The 24,809-nt window shown below is 34.8% G+C and overlaps 3 protein-coding genes and 2 long non-coding RNA genes across 6 annotated transcripts; 2 read left to right on the forward strand and 3 right to left on the reverse strand.

Annotated features, from left to right (window-relative positions):
- On the reverse strand, positions 2,148–5,056 carry LOC109224899 (40S ribosomal protein S13). Its single transcript, XM_019389471.1, has 5 exons — positions 4,946–5,056; positions 4,787–4,859; positions 3,485–3,623; positions 3,206–3,392; positions 2,148–2,427 (listed from the first exon to the last, which is right to left on the reverse strand). The coding sequence occupies exons 1-5, from the start codon at positions 4,966–4,968 to the stop codon at positions 2,394–2,396; spliced, it is 456 nt and encodes a 151-aa protein (XP_019245016.1). The 5' UTR covers positions 4,969–5,056; the 3' UTR covers positions 2,148–2,393.
- LOC109224909 (vestitone reductase) lies at positions 5,983–9,881 on the forward strand. Of its 2 annotated transcripts, none has more exons than XM_019389487.1 (5): positions 5,983–6,159; positions 7,110–7,391; positions 7,474–8,001; positions 8,992–9,190; positions 9,277–9,881. In XM_019389487.1, exons 2-5 carry the CDS (start codon positions 7,265–7,267, stop codon positions 9,416–9,418), a joined length of 996 nt encoding a protein of 331 aa, XP_019245032.1. In that variant the 5' UTR covers positions 5,983–6,159; positions 7,110–7,264; the 3' UTR covers positions 9,419–9,881. The 2 variants fall into 2 exon arrangements, with proteins under 2 accessions (XP_019245032.1, XP_019245024.1); XM_019389479.1 differs by having other exon boundaries at positions 7,154–7,391.
- On the forward strand, positions 10,721–21,264 carry LOC109224925 (protein cornichon homolog 4-like). The gene is made up of 5 exons (XM_019389499.1): positions 10,721–10,935; positions 17,257–17,438; positions 17,549–17,671; positions 17,777–17,834; positions 20,899–21,264. Exons 1-4 carry the CDS (start codon positions 10,864–10,866, stop codon positions 17,802–17,804), a joined length of 405 nt encoding a protein of 134 aa, XP_019245044.1. The 5' UTR covers positions 10,721–10,863; the 3' UTR covers positions 17,805–17,834; positions 20,899–21,264.
- LOC109224933 lies at positions 18,490–19,281 on the reverse strand. Its single transcript, XR_002067782.1, has 2 exons — positions 19,163–19,281; positions 18,490–18,943 (listed from the first exon to the last, which is right to left on the reverse strand). It is a non-coding gene; the product is annotated as an uncharacterized LOC109224933 (long non-coding RNA).
- On the reverse strand, positions 21,566–22,158 carry LOC109224939. Its single transcript, XR_002067787.1, has 2 exons — positions 22,077–22,158; positions 21,566–21,899 (listed from the first exon to the last, which is right to left on the reverse strand). It is a non-coding gene; the product is annotated as an uncharacterized LOC109224939 (long non-coding RNA).

Below are 24,809 nucleotides of genomic sequence, written 5' to 3' on the forward strand. Positions count from 1 at the left end.
TTTGGATTCAAAATATTCTTTTAGGAGGAAAAAAAATGTGGTTGAAAACCACGTTTTACAAAAACGCAGTTCACAACCACGTTTTCTATTGTCCTTTTCACTGTTCCTCTTCTGGCCCCAAACCCCCCTAGCCCACTATTATAGCTCGTTTGGCCAAGCTTCTAAAATCAGCTTATTTTGAGAAGTGCTTTTCTCAAAAGTACTTTTAAAAAAAGTACTTTTGAAAAAAGTACTTTTGGTGAGAAGTATTTTGTGTTTGACTAATTAATTAGAAAAATACTTTTGAGCAGTAATTAATGTTTGGCCAAGCTTTTGAAAACTGCTTCTAAGTGTATTTTTCTCAAAAGTGCTTCTCAAAAAAGTGCTTTTTGGAGAGAAGCTACTTTTTTCTGCTTCTCCAAAACTGCTTGTGCTTCTCCTCAAAAGCACATTTTTTCCTTCCAAAAGCTTGGCCAAACACCTCAATTTTTGGCCAAAAATGCTTTCGACCAAAAAAATCACTTTTGGCCCAAAAAAAAGCTTGGCCGAACATGCTATTAGTCTCACAACAAAGTACGATTACAAAGAAGGTCTCTTTACCCTTAATTATAGTTTTCAAATTTGAATCTTGAAAATAAAACAAGATCCTGATACGAAGCATTTTTGCTCTTAAATAGGTTTTACTCGGTGCGGCTTTATGGGGCCATTACATTTTTGTGGCTATAAAAATTTTTCATTAAGGGTAAAAGTTTAAAGTTAAATTGTTTCTACATATAGAAATGTGTTATTCTTTTTTAAACGGACTAATAAGGAAAGTGTGTTATTTTAAATTGAAACAGAGGGAGTAATTGTTATGGTGTTGCTTCTTCTATATATCTTAATTTATGTGAAAGAATTCGAAGCACGAAACCAAAATATCTACTTTTTAGTGTGAATTCTTCAAAAAAAAATTAAAAAATTATGTATTTACAAACAAAATGAAAATACTATTACTTCAAGCTATTCAAAAAATTTAAAAAACAATAGTAAGAGATGAAATGATTTGATTCCCTAAATCATTTTCCATGTAAAATGAATAGAAGGAGTATTTAGTTTCCAACGACAAGATTAAGAAAGTTGCCACGTCTTGTTGTGAGACTAATAGTGGGCTAGGGGGGTTTGGGGCCAGAAGAGGAACAGTGTAAAGGATAATAGAAAACGTGGTTGTGAACTGCGTTTTTGTGAAACGCTGTTTTAAAACGTGGTTCAAAATCGCGTTTTACATATTTTGGTAACTAAGTTTTTTTTTTCACCTAAAAAAGTATTTTGAGTCCAAAAAGACAACATTTCGGTTCCGGACTCAATGATATTCAGTTGGTCAATGACAATGCACCTAAGAATTACAGTGTCATTCGAATCTAATAGCTTCGGCTCGAATTATGTGTATATATTAAAGAATTCATTAAAATTTTACAAATAGTAGAGTTCGAGCTCATTGTTGTTGCCTAATTCCAAACTCGAACTAATAATGTTCAAATCCTGGATTCATCGTTGTTCAGAGCTTTCGAAGTGCTTTACACATTAAAGATTATGGAGACAAAATCTTAACCTTATGGAAGAGACCATAATTTGCAGTGAAGTCTCAGTGTGACAATGAAATACTAAGAAGCCACAATGTAGTTGATCAAACAACAATATTCCAGCAGCCAAGTGCCATACCGACTATATGATTTGTGAATGCAAAATTCAATCCTCAGCGCTACCTCAGCAGAGATCAATAGCTCTTCAATTGAGGTATAAAAGTCCATAACAAAGGCAAATCTAGATCTCCGACGAGCTAGAACACAGGTGGAGGCTATCAATCCGATTCTGAATCCACATTATATGACATGTTTATATACTGAAATATCAGCTCGTAACAGCAAGCAATATAGGGCATGCATCTTCACTGAAAATACGAGTGCCACTCCAGTCAAATTTAAGCTAGTCAACTTTAACTTGGCCCAAAATAAGTCTATTAATTTGGATACTTCTCTGACAAGTGAGAACTAACCATATTCTCAAACTAAGAAATAAGATTAATGGCTAGTGCAAAGCGTCCCCTGCAGTAACCGAAGTATACTGTTCTCCCACAATCCAGATTTTCTAGTTCTTTTTGGCACAAGACTTCCATTAGTGACACAATTAAATATCTAGCAATTTGAAAACTTTGGTAAGATCAGGATTAAATAAAAGCCGCTAAGACTTAAATATATCACAAACATTTAATGAAAGAAAAGCGTACAGAAGACCAACTTAAAACAGAAAACTATATCAGCGCAAACATCTTGACAAAAACTTTTCTCGCTAAACACCCTGGCAGTTCCAAACTTAATCTTGAAATTTGGAGGCAGATTTCGGCTGCAAAAGCTGCATTTCCAATGCCAGAACCTTCTCTATGCTACAAGAGTACTTGCGGTGGTAGATTCACTGCAAGGCACACGAATAAAAGACATTAGTAATGCATTTTTAATATAAAAGTAAAGGCAGATCAAGACTTGTCTTACAATCACAAAGATTGCTCAAGTAATACAATGGGAAAGTGTAGAGGCAGATCCAAAGAACCAATCATCACGGGGCTTGTCTAACAAAATATTACGACCCATGATTCTATCTATCAGTTAACTAAACATAACACTCTACATCAGATGAACTTTTAAAAGTTATAAGCAGCACAGTGATGTGGGAATCGGAAAAGAAACATAAAAAATGTAGAAAACCTCATTCATACCCTTTCCATAATATTTGGATAGAGTACAAAGAGGACCAACCCCACAGGGATAATATCACGATGATATAAACACAAAGCTAAACTGCAAGGGATACACCAGCTTGTGTCTGAAACTAAAAATTCACCAGGAGAGCAAAAGCATTCAAATTTTTCCATGGAATCTCCGTCTAGAAAGAAATCCAAAATTAAATTCCAGAGAAAACAGAGCATAACACACTGGTGGAGCTACAGAAAAAGTCTCTAAATAAAATTACCCTCCCAAATTCCCAATCACATTCCCAAAGACAGTCACAACACATGCTTAGGTAAAAAGTTATATCCTATTAGAATTTCCGCAATCACTTGCATTGAACACATTTTTTTTTTTTTTTGAAAAAACTTGCATTGAACAAATTATGTGCAAAATTAAGATTAGACTGTTTACTATGGTGGCTCAGAAGCACAATGCTAAAGTCATATATATGAGAGTGGACTTACTACTTCCAGACTGGTGGAAGCTTCTTTGTTTTCTTATAGTAACGAGCAAGTCGGTGAATCCTGCTCTCAACAAGAATCAACCTAAACTTGGAATCCTTGTCTTTCCTGTTTCTCTCAAGATGCTTCCGGATAGCAACAGCCTTCTTAATAAGGTGATAGAGATCCTCGGGAATCTCAGGAGCCAGACCTAGAATACAAAAATCATAGGTTAATCAACCATTTCCTTTAGATAAGTGCTATGAAGTATCAACTTAATTGCCAAACATGCCAAATAAGTACCATGAGCCTTCAAAATTCTGAGAATCTTGCTACCAGTTACACTCTTCACTTGAGCAATCCCATGAGAATCACGAAGAATAACACCAATTTGAGAAGGTGTCAAACCCTTTTTGGCAAACTTGCATATATTATCCTCAACCTGAAACACAAGAAAGTACATCTCTTATGTTCTTTTAGTAAAACAAAGGAAATAACTGAATGAGTTTACCAAGGTCAGGAAATGTTCAGTCAGTTGTGCAACTAATAGTTATCACATTATTTCAGGGTATTAGCTTGATTCTTTTTGACTGAACGAACTCCAACATGTTCTAATTTCATCTAATTTCATCAACTTGACATACTTATCATTATAATTTTTTTTCATATGGAGGCAGTTACGAGGCATCACTAACCTATGCATCCATCATTTATCTGGAATATAGCTCAGAAGGGCAAAGGGCAACGCCCCCCACTTGCTTTTTCATGGTTAGGATCTTAGGCTACAGAATCTACATATTACCTTGCATAAGTTTCGTCCTTGACATTGATTAGGAAATATTGAATCCAGTGATTATATAAGGAAACAGGTGGAATATTTTTCCAGTAGTTTGCAGTAAAGGGAAACGGTAAACTAAGTGGAAATGGATAAGCATATAAGGTAATTGGAGTGAATTCCACCTACACACGAAAGGCAACATCTTTGAATACTCAAGGAAACACACTCTAAGGTTTTACTCTTTTAGCTAGTCAATAGAGTTGGGACTTGGGGTCGGCTATATGAATCCTCACTGACCATGTTACTCCATTTAAACCATCTCATACCAATATTATGCAAATACAATATAAAAAAATACTCAAGGAAACACACTCTAAGCTTTTACTCTTTTAGCTAGTCAATAGAGTGAGATCAGATAACTAAAACAACAACTACGCCTCAGTTCCAAACAAGTTCGAATCAGCCATCTGAATCCTCACTGACCAAGTTAATCAATTAAATCATCTCATACCAATATTATGCAAATACAAATATAAAAAATACTCAAGGTAACACACACTAAGCTTTCTCTTTTAGCTAGTAAATAGAGTGAGATAACTGAACAACAACAACGCCTCAGTCCCAAACAAGTTCGGATCAGCTATACGAATCCTCGCTGACCAAGTTACTCCATTTAAATCATCTCATACCAATATTATGCAAATACAAATTAAAAAAAAATTAAAAAATACTAGCTTCATAATAAATGTTTGTAAAAACCGACAGTATATTTCCATTTCATCAAATTGAGCAAGAATAAGTTTAAATTAGATTTTACAAGGGCTTACATCAGGAGCGGAGATTTTCAACCAACTTGGAGGAGTTCTCTTGTACGGAAGTGCTGAAGCTGAAATACCCTTGCTATGAGCAAAACATAAATTAACATAAAAATCAGAATAATGTATTATAATATAGTATTATGTAAATGGAAGAAAGAGTGAACGGACCCTCGACTGTGCATACGACCCATGGCGGCTGTCGGCGGTGTTCTGGGATTCTGGGGTGGCTACAGCAATAAAACCCTAAAATGGTTATTTGCGGGTAACTTTATAGGCTGCTCATTTTTTTCCTTTTATTATTCTTTTTTTTTTTTTTTTAATTTTTTGCTAATAAGGATACGATTATATTAAAAGCTAAACAAAAACATTACAAAGGGGACCAATCGTGGTAGAGTAACGTCCGAAAGGTTCTTATTAAAAGCATTGAAAGTAAAGGGTGGTGGAGACAAAATGTGGCCTCCACTGCAATTGGCCTTCCGAAGGAGTTAGGAGCATGCCGTGTTTTGCCAAAATTATACATCACAAAATTATACTAATTTATCAATGATTAAAGAATAATTTACTATAAGAATATATAGCAATTACTTACCTATGATTTAGTAATGAAAGTATATAAAAAACATATGTCATATATTCATTGAATCTGTATCAACATCGAGCGTCAGAATACTAATTTTTAACCCTCTAATGTTCAAAAGTTGTTTTTGAATTTTTTCAAAATTTGATTTTTGTTTAAATTTAAAGAAGGAAGAAAAATAATTAAATAAATACGATCTTATATGTTTTTTTTGGTTTCCCACCCACAGCCCGACTAAATTCGGATTCGTGCCGAAAAGTTTTACGTTGGTAATTTACCACTCCACCATAACCCTGGTTGGTTACATGTTAGAGTATAATAGAAGTGTTGAAATCGTTAGTAATATTGTTTTGTTAAAATGAATGAAATATTCTCAAAATTATTTATAAAAAAGCTAATAAATTTAAAAGTATTTTGCATGAAAAATGACGATTTACAGAAATAGAGTGGAAAAGTCAACGAATTTATTTGATTTTGGAAAAGGATAACTATGGGGATTACAAAAATAGGAAGGCTAAAATAGTAGAATTAAACAAATTAAAAGTATTTTAAGCTATATTATTGTGACTACCTTTTTTGAGTGATATTGATTTATAAATACTTTTAATATTTAAGCAAACATTAATTAAACATCTATGGGTATAAAGTATACACACGCACTTTCAAATTTCAAATCAATGATTGATGCAAAATCTCTTCAATTTTTAATAAAAAAAGACAAATCTTCAATTATTGACAAAATTAATTGGCCAGAGAAGTCTGATCTTGAAAAATTTCAGCTCATTGAGTAACCCCAGATTACCAGGTTTTGAAGAATCTCCCCTTTTTTTACCTCCTCTGTTTTTATAATGAATTATATCTTGTTGTTTCCCAGTAAAGAAACATTCAGTTTTGAGGTTGAAAACTCCACATTTTGTCAATTATACAAACAGCTACTGTTATACTCTCTCTGTTCCAATTATTGTGATACTTTTCCTTTTTAATCTGTCCGAATATCCAAAAAGAGTAATATATTTCTATATTTAGAAATAATTTAACGTTAAATTTCTCAATTTACACTTAATGAGATGATTTGTAGTCACTCAAATGTCTTTGTATTGTTTTGCATTACAAGTTTCAAAGGTCCATATAAATTGGAATGGAGGAAGTAATATTTATATATCTTTTTAAGAAAAATAGCTAAAGATTTAGAAAGTACTATAAATAGAAGTAATAGTTGGATCAGGATGAAGAGAAGAGGATTAGGAAGTGAAGAGGGATATTAGATGATTCAGTATTACAAATGAAGTTTAGAAATGTTTAACAGAAGCAAATAAGAAAACTGTAATAAGAACCAAAAATAGTTTTTTTTTTTTGGTCATAGCTGAAAGATGAAATTAATTACTGTATTTATACAAATAAAACATGTGAAAGAATATTTACAGCAGTATTTCCTTTTTAATAGTCAGTCCCAGCTAGTTTTGGCATTGAGCCTAGTTGTTTATTACTACTGACTTTTAGGGTTCGTTTTGGTACGATGGATAAGGGATATTTAATTCTGGGATTAAATCTGAGATGAGTTTATCCCATGTTTGGTCCCGAGATTGTAGTGTTATTTTTATTCCTATGGAGGGTGGGATAATCCCCAGATAATTAATCCTGGGATAACTTGTTTCCCAACTGAACGACCCCTTAATGCTTTCAACTTATGATGGATTGAGAATTATTTTTGCTCTTCTTTTTCTAACAACTTTTTGAAAATGTTGCATAGTTTAGAAATTCTGCTTAGTAGGGACCTAAACACAGAAACTTCTTCTCAGAGTCGGAGTGAGACTGCGCCTTATGAGGAAAGGGGGTTAAAGGACGGATCAATTGTCGAATCAACAGTTTATAGAGACGAGATTAAGAGGACAGAATAACCGACAAAGAGAATGGAAGTGGTTGATAGCAAAGGTATGGTTTGCGTAACTGGTGGAACAGGATATCTAGCATCATGGCTGATAATGAAGCTTCTTCAACATGGCTACTCAGTAAATTCTACCATAAGGTCCACTCGAGGTTAATATTTCCGCTGATTCTGTTAGTTGTCTTTTAAGGTAAAAGTGTAATATCTGATGAAAAACTTTGAACAAATTTTTAGGTCACAAAACAGACGTTAGCTACCTCACTAACTTGCCCGGTGCATCCCAAAGGCTACGGATATTTAATGCTGATTTGGACAAACCAGAAAGCTTTAGTGCAGCTATTGAAGGATGCGTTGGAGTATTTCACGTTGCTCATCCAATGAATTTTGGAGATCAAGAAATTGAAGATGAAAAAATAAGAGAAGCTGTTGATGGAACATTGGGCATTTTACGCGAATGCCTCAAGTCAAAAACAGTAAGACGAGTTGTTTACACTTCCAGCAGAACAACACTTGTGTTTAATGATAAAGGTTTAGATACAGTGGATGAGAGCTCATGGTCTGATATCAGTGTCATGAAAACCTTAAAGCCTATATCCGCAGCTTCTTATGTGATTAGTAAGACTTTAGCTGAAAAGGCTGCTCTTGAATTTGCTGAGAAGCATGGGCTTGATTTGGTGACTGTTATTCCTAGTTGGATACATGGTCCCTTCTTGAGTCCTCGATTCCCAGAGTCATTAAGATCAGCCATGGCAATGATTTTTGGTATGCCCCTTCTGCTCTTCAATCGCTGTGACTTTCTCTTGTCCAATCATTAAATGATGCCCTTTTCTGAGTTTCTCAACTGTAGTGAGGAAATTTGCGAATAAGGTGCAGTTGATTGATATAAAGAGCAGGATTTTACCTATATGAAACATGTAGGAAAGACAAACCTTTTACATAGTTTTGGAGCAGAGGACATCATTTCAAACTGCTTAATAAGGCAGCTGATGTAATATGTTTGTTGCCGCACGTATATTGCGCAATACAACTGCTGAAAGAAGTATCCTTGTTTTCCTTTCCTCTTTGATATAAGAGTGTTGTTCTGAGCAGTTTTGAACTCATATTTCTTCTTCAGTTTTGAACTCATATTTCTTCTTCAATAGGCATACTCATATTTCTTCTTCAATAGGCATACTCGCCTTCTTTTTCTTAGATGACTCAAATGATTTAATTTCTTCGTCATTCCTTGTTTATAGATGTGGTTAATCTGATCAGATTGTGACATTTCAGAAAGGCTTCTACAGGTTTTGCGCGTATCCACCTCTAGTTTCTGGTTTGTTCAATCTCAGTACTGAGCATTTTCTTTTTCATTATAGCCAAGACTTTTCCAGCTTCTAATTCTCATCTAAGTAATTCTTTTCACAATGCTCATCTTTTGAAGGGGAACCTTGGCGTAACGGTAAAGTTGCTGCCATGAGACCAGGAGGTCACGGGTTCGAACTGTGGAAACACCCTCTTGTAGAAATGTAGGGGAAAGTTGCGTACAATAGACCCTTGTGGTCTGACCCTTCCTCGGACCCCGCGCATGGCGGGAGATTAGTGCACGGGCTGCAATGCTCTATCTTTCTTTAGGATAAATAGCTAAAAATCATCACATTTTTTTTCCATTGTTTTACGTGCATCAGTTCTATTGTTGTGGTGAATCAGCTTATCATGGCGAACTTTCTCTAGATTAAGCCTTTCTCTTTTTGTCATGTCTTCTGACTGATGCAGGTAACCAGGACAATTGCATGAAGTATCCCTCGCTTACCCCATTCGTGCATGTAGACGACGTTGCCAGTGCCCACATATTCCTTCTGGAGAATAATAAAGCAAAGGGGAGATATATTTGCTCTGCCGTAGAAGTTACACCAGATGAGCTCTTTAAGTTCCTTTCAACAAGGTATCCTGAATATCAAATACCTGATGCCGAGTGAGTTCCTGTTACGCTCCTTTAGCTATTTTTTCACCTCTGAGATTAAAAGGAAGTAATTCAACTTACCTTTTACCTATTTTCAGTTCCTTGAGGGAGATTGGAGGGCTTAAACACCCTAGCCTTTCATCAAAGAAACTTTTGGACACTGGATTCAAGTACAAGTATGGCCTTGAGGAAATGTTTGATGGTGCAATTGAATGTTGCAAACAAAAGGGTATACTCTAGTTCAGGTTCAAATCTCAGTGGAAGGCAAAAACGCTAGGTGAAGTCTTCCTATCTGTCGATGTCTTGGTGAACAAAGTTAATACGTCTTGTGGGAGGTAGCAGGTATCCCGTGGAATTAGTCAAGGTGGCTAGTACACTTAACAAAATTGTTCATATTTCGTGTACTCTAGTTCAGGTTCAAATCTCAGCGGAAGGCAAAAAAACTAGGTGATGTCTTGCTGTATATCCAAGCCTTAGTGCATAGAGTTATCCGGTATCATGGGAGGTAGTAGATATCCCGTGTTGAAGATGGAAGGGTTAAGAAACTTTGATTGGATTGTAGAGAATTAAACCACCTCCATTTTGGGTTTTTCATGATTGGTGAAATTAAAAATCATTGTTTTAGCTTCTTCCTTGAAGCATTTTTTGAATTAATGTAAAGTATTAAGCATTACATATAATGGAGATGCTATAAGAAACACTATATGCTTTTGCGTGTTGCTTATAAGAAACAGAGCCATAATTTGAAATTTATGAGTTCGGGATTATAGTCCTTTAAGTATCATAAAAGAATGAGTTCGGGATTATAGTCCTTTAAGTATCATAAAAGAATCAAAATTTGATTTTAATAATACTACATTTCTGATTATACTGTCTCACATTAAGATTTTGCATTAATAATGATGCACTATTTTTAACTAAGCAAAGCAAATTAAATTACTTCTCACATAAACATTGGAAAGGATAAAGCTTAATTCTCTTTGTACTAATATCCGGAAAAGCAAAATATTTGGAAACTGAAACTAATTCAAATCTTAAAAACAAATTTTAAATCGGACGTATTAAATCTATTATATATTAAGTACTCCACTTTACTACTAGTTACTTGAAATTAAATGTATCATTTCGTATTGTATTGTGTTAACTTATTTTCGTATTGTAATATATTATATTAAGTACTCTACTATTATAGTAAATGTATACGGTATGAAAACCTGAAATTAAGTACTCTACTACAATACTATATATTAATTGGAATTTCACGATCCATCAACTTATTTTTGATTTTTGTCTCTTCATTCGTTTTATCGAGACGAACTTAGGCTTCGTATTTTTCTTTCCTCACATCGTGTTTTCATAGCAGGCAATAAGCTAGTCCGGACACTATCGTGGTAAAAAAAAAATAAAAAAGGGAAATCTCCGACCCACTTCAAACTTCAGGTGCTCTCGTTGTCAAAGACAAAACTTAAGGGGTGTATTTAGAATTAAACCAAATAGTAAAAGAACATAAGAAATGGTCAAAAGAAATTACGTGGCAAGAAACAGAACAGTGGGATGTCCTAAAAGAGTGAAGGTCACAGCTCTGTCTTCACTAAAGGAGAAGTGGAAAAAAAAGAGAAAAAAAGAAATAGAAAAAGAAAAAGAAAAGGAAGAACAAAGAGAGGGAAGAAGGAAGAAAGTAGGCCATGGGTGATCTACTCTCATGGCTATTTTCCTTCTTCCTTCTCGTTGCTGTTCTTGCTACTATCCTCTACCAGGTAAATATCTTTTTTTTTTTTTTGAATTTCTTAATAAATTTATAAATCTAAATGCATATCTGAACTGGGTTTTTTTTTTGTTTTTTGTTGTTGTTGTTGTTGTTTATTTGGTAATTTGGGGGTAACCCATATAGATTCTTTGTAGTAGTTATGTTACCTCATTGTATTTTTGGCTATTCTTGGGGGTGATTGAAATTGGGAAAGTGAAAAAATCAAAGCTTTAACAAAAGTGGAAATTTTGAATAGAAGCAATTTTACTTGATTTACAGCTTGTTTAAATGGTTGTTAGCCATTGTTTTATAATGTTATCGTTTTGTACTGTATTGTATTGAGAAAAAGAAACTAAAGCAGCACAAATATGTGGAAGCCTGAAATTTGAGTTTCTAGTGCTTCTTAGAGAAAGAAAAAGAATTTAATTCTTCTGCCTCTAAGCTTTTGTAAGTGTCGCTCCTAGGATTTTGGTCTAGTGGTAAGAGCTCAATTTGTGATGTGTGGGTTAGACGCTCGTGAGCCCCGCCATAAATAAAAGCCTCATATTTAAGTGGAGAAGGGTAGAGGACGGGCCCATATCTACCAAGTTTGGAAACATGAGCCATCGGCCTCGGGGATTTCTTGGTTCTCAAAAAATAAGAAGGAATCTTTTGTAAGTGTCAACCTATGAATTCCCAAGAAGTTCAATGGTCTTTGAAGTAAAAATAGATTCTTTTTAATGTCTGCTGGTAAATGAGAGGTAACCTCGCACCCCCTCGAAAAAAAAAAGATTCTTCTTTGCAATTCCTTTTGTTGTTATTCACAAATAGAGTCTAGAATAATAGGTGAAGTACTTCTGAATATTTATAGCTCAGTGTAGAGATAAGGGTGGGAATTTGGTGAATCTCTAGAGTCTAGTGTAGAAAACACTTAATTTGCTTTAAAAGACAAAATATTTAGTCATGAAATGGAACTCATAGCCAACTTTAACTAGTTTGAAAAATGCAGAATTGTTGATTGACTTTCAAATCATCCAAGAAATTAAAGCTTGTTTCAGCTGATTGACTACACATAGGTTTGAGAATGCCTTTGCTGTAACAAGTCATTACCAGGATATCTCGTCAAGGGTTCGGACCCTTATTTAAGTAGGGTAGAGGGGCGAGTTCATTATTCACCAAATTTGGAACCGTGCACAGTAGACTCTCAGGCATTTCTTGGGTATCAAAAAGTCATAATCAAGATATCTTGAAGGGTTTCAAGTAGTGATCTTACAATTAGACCCGAGGGCATTATTTGTAAATGATGTTTGATAATGTAGGAACACAAATTGTTGTGATATACTAATGAGGTTTGGTTATCGTATGTTGTTTAGATCTATTTAACGCTTAAAGATGAGAGACGATGAATCATTCCAGAATAAATGTGCAATAGTTAGCGAGCCAAAGCAAGATTATTAGATACCTTAGGGAAGCCTGGCCAGTACCACACAGTGCAAATTTCCTTGCATGTGACTCGTCTGAGATAACACTTCAGCTAAGTCTAATGAGGTTCAAGTGCAGACCCTTTCACCGTGGACCGAGACTACACAAGGGTAAAACAACAAGGAAACTTCGCTGAGGAATGAAGCTTCTTGTTTGTTTTTCTTCAAAACCCTCAATCCCCTCTCGCTCGCCTCTGCTAATAGGGTCTCGGTTGATTTCCGTCCCTTTCGAGCTTGGTCAAACCTATAGTTGAATATTATTGACTTAAGTTTTCGGCGGAGCCAAGCCACAAGCCAAAAGTGACTTGATCCCACTCAAAGGATTTTAGTTGTAATATGTTGTGTGACACTAGTTTGGCAGGCTTATCGTGCTTCTTAGTGTTTGCTTCCCTATGTCAAGGAAGAGAAACTTAAAATGTACAATAAATGATTATAATTGTTAGCTATGGCTGTCCAACGGCCCGTCCCGTCCCGCGTCCGGTCCCGTCCCGTCCCGCGTCCGGTCCCGTCCCGTCCCGCGTCCGGTCCCGTCCCGTCCCGTCCCGTCCCGCTTCAAGTTAAATGGGATGGGCCAATGTTAAACGGGACACGGGATGGGACGGGACAGCCATTTCGTCCCGTTTGTCCCGTCCCGTCCCGTCCCGCGTCCCGCCAGTTTTTTTTTTTTTTTTTTTTTTTTTTTTTTTTTTTTTTTTTAAACTATCCGTTGGGCAACGGCTTAAATGGCAAAAATAGCCGTTGCGAACGGTCCAAACAGCCCCTACACCCCCCAAAACACCCCCTCCCCCCCAAACTTTTAATATAACCCCTAAGTTTATTAAATTACACTTTGGCCCTATTTTCTACTATAAATACCCCCCATTCTTCTTCATTTTTTCCCACAAAAAATCAATCTTCTCTCTCAAATCTCTTACATTCTAATATTCTATCTATATTCTATATTATTCTCTCAATTTTGTTACTATCAAGTATCAAGTATCAAGTATCAACTATCAAGTATCAAGTGATATCTTTCAAGTTTCAACTTTCAAGTATTTGGGCAAATTTTTTGGAGCAACTTTCAAGCTTCAAATTAATTCGTCAAGTATTTGGAGCAATATTTCGGGCAATTTCTTCAAGTTTCAATATTTAATCACGGTGCACTCGTTCCATCTCCTAATTTTAATATATAATTTTTGCGTATCATTTTAGTGCTTAATTTTTGTGTTTACTTTACGTGTTATATTTTCGTATTTCATTTGTGTGTTTAATATTTGTGTTAGCTTTTTTAATTTAGTTTCGTATTTAAATTATGGCACCTAAAAATGTATTTGGTATTTTTAAAAAAAGTAGTAAAAAAAGTAGTAAAGGTGAAAGTAGTAGTAATCCTAATCCTAACCCTTCTCCTAGACCCCCTAGAGTTAGAAAGCATATTGATGAAATGACTCATGTCGATGAAACTTCATTTTCTCAAACCCCCACATTTTATGATGTTCATGTCGGAGAACAATTAGATCATGAAACTTTACAAAGACAATTTGGCAATGATATTTTTTTTGAGGATGAAGAAAATGAGGAAGAAGAATTAGATGAAACACCCACTAGTCCCGCAACACAAGCTCCAACTCAGAGTCAATCTCAGTTTGGAGCTTTACCCCCTGTACCCCCTGTAAGGGGTAAGCCTTAGGTTGAACGTCCCAAAACATCACTTGTATGGAAATTTTTTAAACATGATAAAGTCAATCATCGTGCTATCTGTGAAAAATGTAAGCAACAATTTGCACACTCAGTAAGTGGTGGGACGGGGGGTTTAACTAGACACTTAAGAAGTGCTCACAAAGATTTATGGATATAAGCTAACATAGAAGCCGGAAAAATTATAGATCCTACCATCAGTTCTGGCACTCCTAGTGGATCTGGTTCTAATCAAATTCAACAACAACTTGACCCTGCTTCTGGTCATGTTTTTATGCAAATATAACAAAGATAGAGATCGTGAGAACTTAGCAAAAATGGTGGCTGTCTGTGGCTTACCTTTTACTTTTCCTTCTCACCCTGCTTTTGTGCATTATATACAAGAAACTTATAACCCTGCTTTTCAAGGTTTTCCTAAGACCACGGTTAGAAATGATGTTTTTAAATTTCAAACTGAATATCTTCAGTATATTCGTTGTGTATTTTTTCACTTGGATTGTAAAGTGTCTATCACATCTGATATAGGTCGTAGTCCTAATGGTTGTGATTATTTAACTGTTACATGTCATTGGGTTGATCATCACTGGAACTTGCAAAAACGTATTATTGGTTATAAATTTGTTGATTCAAAACACACTGGAGCATATATTGCAACTACTGTTCTACAAATACTTGATTTTTATGGACTCGTTAATAAAGTTCTAACTATCACCTTAGATAATGCTTCTGCTAACACAACCGCGGCAAATAGCTTAAAATCTAGACTTTGTCCAATTAATCCAACAATTTTTCATGTTAGATGTGCATGCCATATTTTTAACTTGGTTGTAAAAGATGGTCTTAATTTATTTTCTGATGCTTGTAGTAAAATACAACATGCTTGTGGCTATATTTTTCGTGCTCATAAACAAAGTAGAATTCGTGAATTTGCTCAACAATGTGCTAGTGCTGGCCTTCCATTTAGAAAAGTTCCAAAAGATGTTTGTACTAGGTGGAATTCTACTTATGAAATGCTTACAGTTGCTTATGATTATCGGGTGCCCATCCAAAAGGTATTTAATATGCATAATGCTTACCCTGTTGATCAAATTGTTGATTCTGATTGGGATGAGATCAGAGAGCTTACTAAATTTTTAGAAAAATTTTATTATGCTACAAAACAATTTTCTGGTATATATTATCCTACTATTACACAAATATTATGGTATATTTGTGGAATTTCTGTTGTATTTGGTAAGTATAAAAAAAATCCAACTTATGCACCAGCCATTAAAGAAATGATTTTAAAATTTAAAAAGTATTTTTTCCCTATTCCCGAAGTTTATTTAATTTCTACACTACTTAACCCATCTTTAAAACTAAGAGGTGCAAAGGGACTTGTTCGTAAAATTTATGAGAATTTAGAAATTCAAGAAAATGAACAACCATCTCTCGAAAACTGCCAAGCTAGCATATATTCTTATGCTAGATCAATGTTTGATAAATATAAATCTATGGATACAACTAGTACTGAAACTGCTCCTTCTACTTCTAAGTCTGGAGCAGAAGTTTTATGGGAAGATATGGATGATATAACAGGTTTTGATTCCTCTATTGATGATGAACTTGATTCTTATCTTAATCAAGGATTGGAAAATATTAAAGACGAAGAAGGCAAGGAACAACTTTTGTCATGGTGGAGGGAGCGTGGCAAGGCTTTTCCAACACTTTCAATTATGGCCCGAGATATCCTGGCTATTCAAGCATCATCAGTAGCATCGGAGAGTGCTTTTAGCGCGGCAAGATTTCAAATTGGAGATCATAGACATTCATTAGCGGAGGACAGTCTAGAGATTTCCGTCTTATTCAGAGATTGGATTAATTCAGAAAGAAGAAATCTTGGTTTTGAAAAACTAACCACTAGGGAAGAAGAAGAATACAATGAGATACTTACCACTGGGAGCGATGACGGCATGGAGCTCATGGAACATCAATCAACATTGCCAATTCCAGTAGAATGTCCAAGAGATATTATTGATAAGTTACAAAGAAGCTATATAGGAGCTTACAAATATTAGTATGATAATTTGTAATTGGCTACTAAGAGGCCTAGTTCAAACAGAACCCTTCCTAGAAGGTGGCTGCGTAGAATAGGTGCTCTTCAAAAGAATTATATTTGTATTTGAGATTTGAAAGTTCTATTAATAAAATAAAAGGCTCTAAGCGATGAATTATTTTTATGAATTGTCTTAGTTACTTAATAGTTAATACTTTGAAATTATATTAAATAAATTATAACTCTATTATAAATTTATATTTACTAGATTATTTCATTACAAGTCTTTTGTTTTAATATTTTACAATTCTTTACTTAGTTTTCTAATTTTCTTTTTAACATACTAACATAGTAACATTTAAGTTTATTAAATAAGTCAAAAATCTAGCCGTTGCAAACTTTAAAAACATAGTAATTTTCAAAAAAATAGACGTTTTTTTATTAAAAAAAATACACTTAAGGCCCACGAACCCGTCCCGTCCCGTCCCGTCCCATCCCGTCCCATCCCGTTTGTTAGCGGGACGGGATGGGACGACCGTTTCGTCCCATTTGTCCCGTCCCGTTTCGTCCCGTCCCGCCACCGTCCCGCTTAAATGTCGTCCCGTCCCGTCCCGTCCCGTTAATTTCGTCCCGTCCTGTCCCGTCCCGTTAATTTCGTCCCGTCCCATCCCGTCCCGTCCCGTCCCGTTGGACAGCCATATTGTTAGCTATGATGATAGGGTCCAATGTTGTTAAATGGAGTGAATGAACTTTCTCAAATTGGAAATCTGCAAAAGGTGTATATTGTTTTGATATTTAAAAAAGAAGACAAGACATTAGGACACGAGCCATTCTCACATATTTATATTTAGTTCACATTAGCAATTGTCTACTTGAGTTTCACATAGCATAGACAGTCCAATAAAAAAGGAGGGTTTTTGTAGGTTGAATATAAACGTAGAAATAATTTAGATTTTTAGATGAATTGTCTGAATAGAGATGGACCCAGACGATTCATTGGATTGAGAGAATAATTAGCAATATTTCAAGTATCACTGATCCTTAACTTATAGCTTCCAAAACATACTTATTTTTGAGCTCACCTTCTCTCTCTTTTCTTACTGGTCTTTTCTTCCTTATATTTGGGCTTGGAGAATATTACAGTTGCAGTTATTTATTGCAGCTCATGTGCTTGGCAGACCTTGAATACGATTATGTTAACCCTTATGATTCGGCATCTCGGATTAACAGAGCAGTGGTACCAGAGTTTGTTCTTCACGGAGCGCTGTGCTTCCTACATCTTGTGACGGGGCATTGGTTGATGTTTCTGATATGTCTACCATACTTATATTATAACATCAAAGTGTAAGCATCTACAAATGGAACATGTAGAGAAATCGTCGTATGTGAAGGTTGTTAATCCCTTTAACTATTTCTTAGCACTGACATTTCGACTGATGTTAACCTTTGATCAGCTATGCAGATCGCTCCCACTTGGTAGATGTAACTGAGATTTTCAATCAGCTTCCGTGGGAAAAGAAGATACGGCTATATAAGCTGGGATACCTTGTGATACTTCTTGCCTTTTCGATATTCTGGTATGGTATCAGCGACAAGCTGCTAATCCTCATCTCTGAAACAACATGTAAAACAAAGTTATGTCGTTAGTTTTGGCTCATGTGCAATCTTGTTTGTGATTTTAGGATGGTTTGGAGCATTGTGGACGAATGAAGTATAACGAATTTGCTGCTTTCGCTGAGGGTACGTAACCCCTACCCCCCCCCCACCCCCCCCCCCCCCAAAAAACCTATGACTTTGGAATATATAGAAAAATTAGGGAAGTCCTTAAGTTGGTGCCTTTTCAGCCTTTCCAGAGTGCGTTTCTTTTCATATAACTAGGATCAGTTATCTGACGTGAAGTTTATCTTTTGTTTTCTTTACATGTTTTCATAAAAAAATACTTCATCCCGTTCAAATGGAGAACTATGGTTTCTACTTTGAGGCCAGTTTAATTGCTTTTTGCTAAAATGAAATGGTGGTCCACTTTATATAACTCAAGAGCTTTAAACTTCTACATTGTTTACTCATGGTTACACTTGCATATACTGAAATGTTTGCACTGTTTCCACCTTCCCTTCCAACTATTGTTGTCTGGGTGTAATATTTTCCTTCTAAATTATCTCAAAATACATTTTTGTTGAGAAGTTTGGAATTTAGTTTAAAAGTTATACGGGAGTACCTAAAATTCACTTCCTGTGCATATTATTTTCCTTTTCCTTTTTTCCCCCTTGTATAGAGATTCTAAGGAGCTCAACGAACAAAAAACTCCCATTATAAATAGTTAAAGGAAACACTTCGTTAGAGAAAATTGAAGGGTAAATGAATATAAGAAATGAACAAGAAGAAAGAACCCATGTGTGATCAACTTAAAACTAACTACTTTAGAAAATGCATGATGAGTGATACAACAACTACAAAGCAAATCCAACCATCTTTTGGAGCATAATCAATTACTATTTCTGAATAGAAAGTCATTCACGACTTTATTTTATTGCTTTTACAAAGTATAAAAACGAGGAAATAAGAAAAAACGAACAAACACTGAAATCACACGACGGCACACTAATGCATAATAGTAATGTGTGGACACTGAATCGCCTACGCACAAAAGTAGTAAAGGCGCTCCCAATCAAAGATGCTGTGCGAACAAGTACAACAAGTCCAACAATCACTGCAATCGCTGTCCGACGTACAAGGTCTAAGACAAGTATTAAGCTGTGGGAGCACTCTTCTCTTGAGTCCTGAGAGCACATGATCAACATCCGGTGTAGCTATAACTTGTTGTTTCGTCAAGAACCAGGGCACATTGACTGAAATATTTCACAATCATAATTATTAGAACTAAATAATAATCAGCATAATATGCAAAACGCCCATTTAAACATCATATAATGAAACACACATGCATACACATTACTGAACTTAATTCGTATGAAATATGTGCAAGGTCACATATGTACCTCTATACATATTAACAAACAACATAATGTAGAAGAAGAATGTAGAGATAAATAGAGATGGATACTAACCAATGGTTGTCATGATAAGAATAGTGATAATGAAACTAAGCTTAAGCAACGCCATGCTAGGAATAGCGTCTCACGCTTTATGAAATTTTTGTGTGAGTGTCTCATTGCTCGATCCAAAGGTCTTAATTTATAGACCTCTTGATACATATTTGCTCCTTCATTTTCGAATAACAAAATTGCTTTTAATGTTTAAACTAAGACATTTGACCAAGACTTACTGTGTAGTGGTATGTGCTTCTTTGTTTTTGTTTTTAGAATAAGGTTGACTTGATTTCAGATCCATTTTTTCCGTATGATGCATGTTCCGATTAAAGATGAACATAATCCAAAACATTTATACTAAGCACATGGCTACTACATTTCTACTTAACTACGCATTGTCCACTTGAGTAAAGGAAATTATAGACTTTTTCCGTTTGTGATTGACTGATTGTAAACATTTTTGTGTTAGGATTATGTAGGGTATTAAGATTTACAATTAAAACTTCAGATTGAATTGTTTATTATTTCTTGTTGTATTCCTATTAGTAATTGCGTTCTACACGTAATTCAAGTAATGAACTAATTACTTGTTAATTTCTTAGTTTGCTAGACTGGATAACAAGTATACACAGTTTGATTAGTAGTGCACGTGTGACGTGACATATTAATTTTGCAAGCTTGGATGACATGGTTATACAATTTGATGATGAAATGATCTCCTATTCTCGCTTACAATTTGAATAGAAGAAAATGACTTCAGAAAGATCTCCTTTATATTTTTCCAGAGCTCATGTATTATGTTTCTCTTAATGACATATAACTAAAATAACATTTCTGATGTACTACAAAAGTAAATCTCCTCAATTTGATTAGTGGTGCATGTGACATATTAATTGCTTATTTTGCAAGCTTGCATAGCAAGGTTTCACAATTTGATTAACTAGTATTGCATGCGACAAATATGAGGCTATCCCAAAATATTCTTGCCATTCCATTCATTGAGGTTACTTGGTATCTAAATGCATAAATAATTGGAGAAACAACAGGGAATTAGCTCAAATCGCTGCTTTTTCTTTTTGTGTTTGCTGTTGAGATACACGGAAACAGTTGTGCATCTTATACCATTTGTTCTTTTCAGTTTTGGTTGTAAATTTATGTGCCGTTAGAACTTCACATGCTACATCAAAAGTTATCAGAAGGAAACTGAGAAGGAGTTGGAACAATTTGGAAGAAGTAACATATTTGACCATACTTCTAAACCATTTTTCATCTATTAAAGAGATGATTTACTATTACTAGTAGGATATCTACAGCATCATTTGTATGTCTTATGGAATTTTTGCTTCTGATATATCGTCTTTTGGGTTTTTGTATGTCTCTGGGATTCAGTTGGGGCACTCTGTTGAATAACCAAGTATGTTGCATTTGCTACATTCGGAAGATTCCAAACAGCCAAAAGGACTGGTAATCGTTATGTATTAACGATACCATTAACACCCAACAATCATGTTTGATATAAATCTTAGTTTTCCCGACTTCTGAGCCTTGTCTTCCAATTCCTTTTAGGTGTTATGTTTCAAACAACTTGAACTTGTCGGTATAGTTGTATTACTTCTAAACCCTTTGTTTCTTAAACTTGTCGGTATAGTTGTATTATTACTTACTTTTAGCTCTTTGGAGCTAATGTTAAAAGCTAAATTTCTCTGTTGAACCATCTTGTAAATCATTTGTTCTTTTTTCATCTCTTTTCTCAGGATTGATCGAATGAAGAAATTGGGATTCGTCGGACACTACCACAGTGGAGCTGGCCTTCTGGCTTCTATCGCCGTTACTCAGTTAATGATGTCATTAGCTAACAGTATTAGGGAATTAATCTAATTTGAAGGAAGAGTGGGCAGTCCTCAACATACACTTTTTCTGATGTTCTTGAAATCTGATTTACTAGGAAATAGGCATTGAGCTGAAGTGATGTAAATTGTGACACTCGTTAGAATCTTTTGTTGTATGAATCACTTAGTTGCAGATATTTCCATGTTCTGTAATTTCCAGTCGAAAGCAATGTTTAGTGGAAATAGATTTTCAATGGTTTTCTTTGACAAAAGAATATTGATTGCTCTTAATATTTTCATGTGAAGGGGAGTCTGGGCGTAATTGGTAAAGTTGCTGCCATGTAATCATGAGATCACGTGTTCGAGCTGTGGAAATAGCCTATTGCAGAAAGTGCAGGGTAATGCGGCATAGAGTAGACTCTTGTGGTCCGATCCTTTTTCGGATCCCACGTATAGCAAGAGTTTAGTGCATCGGGTTACTCTTAATATTTCTATATATATTTCTATGTTCTATAATATTGAAAAAATAAGAGCTGTCAACTTATAAATGGAAAAGGAGAGGAAAATGACATGCTTAGCTTTTGACACAAACTAGCAAATCCAATTATTAATATTATTATTCAAAGTATAAAAGACAAGTAAATAAGAAAAGACTAACAACCACTGAAATTACACGAAGACACACTAATGCATAATAGTTGGTATCACTAGACACTAAATGCACAACACCAATTCTTCCGCATACGCGTATGAGACTGCGCGCGCACATTTACAACAAATCCAACAATCACTGCAATCACTGTCGGAAGCACAGGCTCTAAAACAAGTATTAAGCTGTGGGAGCACTCTCCTATTGAGTCCTAAGAGCATATGATCAACATCTGATGTAGCTATAACTTGCTTCTTCGAAAACCAAGACGTATTAACTGAAATATTTTATAATCATAAATAATCAACTAATCATCGACATAATAATAAAAATTCACATTTGAACCTCGTATAATAAAACACACATGCATATACATTACTGAATTCAATTTGTATGAAATGTAACACAATATTGTAGGAGAATAATGTAGAGATAAGTAGAGATGAATACTAACTAGTGGCTATCATGAAAAGAATAGTGAATATGAAACTAAGTTTAATCATCGCCAAGCTAGGAATAACTCTTCAAGCTATAAGATTTATTTTGTGTAAGTATCTCATTACTAGGTCGGAAGGTCGTAATTTATAGTCCTTTTGATAAGTAACAACTCCATGCATGTAATATACTTATTTATTTTTCCCTTTTATTTCTTTTATTATTTCTTCACTTGTTTCTATGTTTAGGTCTTGTCATGATGGCTTCCCTTTCCTATTAACGTTGCTTCTTCAATTTTTTATTTTTAAGATAATAAGTTGACCTAAATTCAGATCCATTTTTTTCGTGTGAAGTATATTAAGATTAAATATGAATCTAATCAAAAGCATTTATACTATGCACATGGCTATTAGCTTTTTATTTTATTTAATTACACTTGTCCACTTGATTAAAAGAAACTATAGACTACTGCCTCATTCCCGGAAAAATAAATTGAATTAAATATTTAAAATAAGACAGTTGACCAAGAAGTACTCTATAGTGAAATTTGCTTTTTTCGTTTATTTTTTTAAAATAATGGGTTGACTTAAATTCAGATCCATTTTTTTCGTATGAACCATGTTAGGATTAAAGATGAATCCAATAAAAAGCATTTATATAATGCACATGGCTATTAAATATTTCTATTTAATTACATATTGTCCACTTGATTAAAAGGAACTATAGAATTCTTTTGTTGTAGTAAATATTTTTGTGTTAGGATTTATATATGTGTAATAAAATTGACAATTAAAAGTTCAGAGTATTAAATAGTTTATATAATATACTTCGAAATTAGCATTCATAATGTATGCTCGAAGTATACATTATTGGAGATAATTAGTAGTTTCATCTAGATATCTATAGTAGTAATAGGCGACTAACGCCAAACATTGATAATTAAAAACAATCTACTAAAAATATTGAAGGGGAGTCTTGGCGTAATTGGTAAAGTTGCTACCATGTGACCAGAAGGTCACGAGTTTGAGCCGTGAAAACAGCTCGGACCTCGGACGTCGCGCATAGCGGGAGCTTAATGCACCAGACTATCCCTTTGAATCTACTAAAAATATTATGAAATTGATTTTATCCCATAATAGCTTTTCTGAGCGTAGAAATTGGCTAGAAACTAATGTCACGACCCGGATTTCCCACCATCGGGAGTCGTGATGGCGCCTAATTAGTTGATCCATATCTTATTTAGAATTATCACAAATAAAAAAAGAAAAAGAAAAGAGGAGGCCCTTTTTACTACAAAGAAGAAAAAGGCAATAGATATGTCATTTATTGGGTAAAATCATTTATACCCCCAAATTTTGCTTTGTAACTTAACCACCCCCTCCCCCCTTGAACTTTGAGTAAATGACAAGAACATGTATCGGTTTTTATATCTGGATAGAGAGTCATTCATGACATTTTCATTACTTTCAACAAAGACAAACAAATACTGAAATCACATGATAATACACCAATGCATAGTAATAATTTGTAGCAGAGTTTGCTGCCACTTAGCACTAAAAAATCGTCGTTCCACACACGGTATGATCTCGAATATCACCGGTGTATGCACAATAACAACAAATCCAACAATCGTCGCAATCACTATATGAAGTACAAGATCGAAGACAAGTATTAAGCTGTGGGAGCACTCTCCTCTTGAGTCCTGAGAGCACATGATCGACATCCGGTATTGCTATAACTTGCTTCATTGAGAACCAAGGTACAGTAACTGCAATATTTCACCATCATAATTATATATCAACAATTCAACATAATGTGAATAACTCACATCTAAACATCATATAACACATGCATACACATTAATAAACTCAATTCTTATGAAATATGTGCAACATCACATATGTACCTATACATATTAATGAACGTAATAATATAGATGAATAACGTAAAAATAAATAGAAATGAATACTAACTAGTAGCTGCCATGATAAAAATAGTAAAAATAACACTAAGCTTTATCAACCCCATACTAGAAATAACACTTCAAACTTTATGAATACTTTTGTAAGAGTATCTCATTACTAGATCCAAAGATCGTAATTTATAGACCTCTCGATGAGTAAACTACCTCCGTCATATAATATGCTTCCTCATATTCTGTTTTCTTTTATCATAACTTATTCCTATGTTCAAGTCTTGCTCATGACTTTTTAATTAATATATTATATAATTTGAAGTCCAATTTATTCCCTCATTTTGGATAATCAAATAACTTTAAATACTTAAAATGAGACACTTGAACAAGAAGTATTGTCACGACCCCAGTTCACCCTCCATGAACAGGTCGTGATGGCACCTAGTTCCTACAACTAGGTAAGCCTAAAAATGCGGAAATAACAACCTAACTTGCGAAATAGTTAAATAAAGCTAGACACGTTAAAATAATAACTGCATATAAGGCCGCTCGGCCTATACAACTCAAAAGAAATGCGGAAGCCTACAACTCAATCCCAAAACCCGGAAACTCACGGGAACCACAGGCTAATAGAAATACTGTAAAAGCTCTAATCTCCAGAATGTCTACATCAAAAGTATGATAAAATCTAGACACCACAGATAGAATAAGGAAGGAGACTCTTTGGTCTGCGGACGCTGCAGATATACCTCGAAGTCTCCGTAGCTCTCCTCGCCTCAAGGATAGTGCGCCTGAGTGGAGGTACCTGGATCTGCACATGAAAAACATGCGCAGGAA

This window comes from Nicotiana attenuata, chromosome 1 (assembly GCF_001879085.1).
Source record: "Nicotiana attenuata strain UT chromosome 1, NIATTr2, whole genome shotgun sequence".
Lineage (NCBI taxonomy): Eukaryota > Viridiplantae > Streptophyta > Magnoliopsida > Solanales > Solanaceae > Nicotiana > Nicotiana attenuata.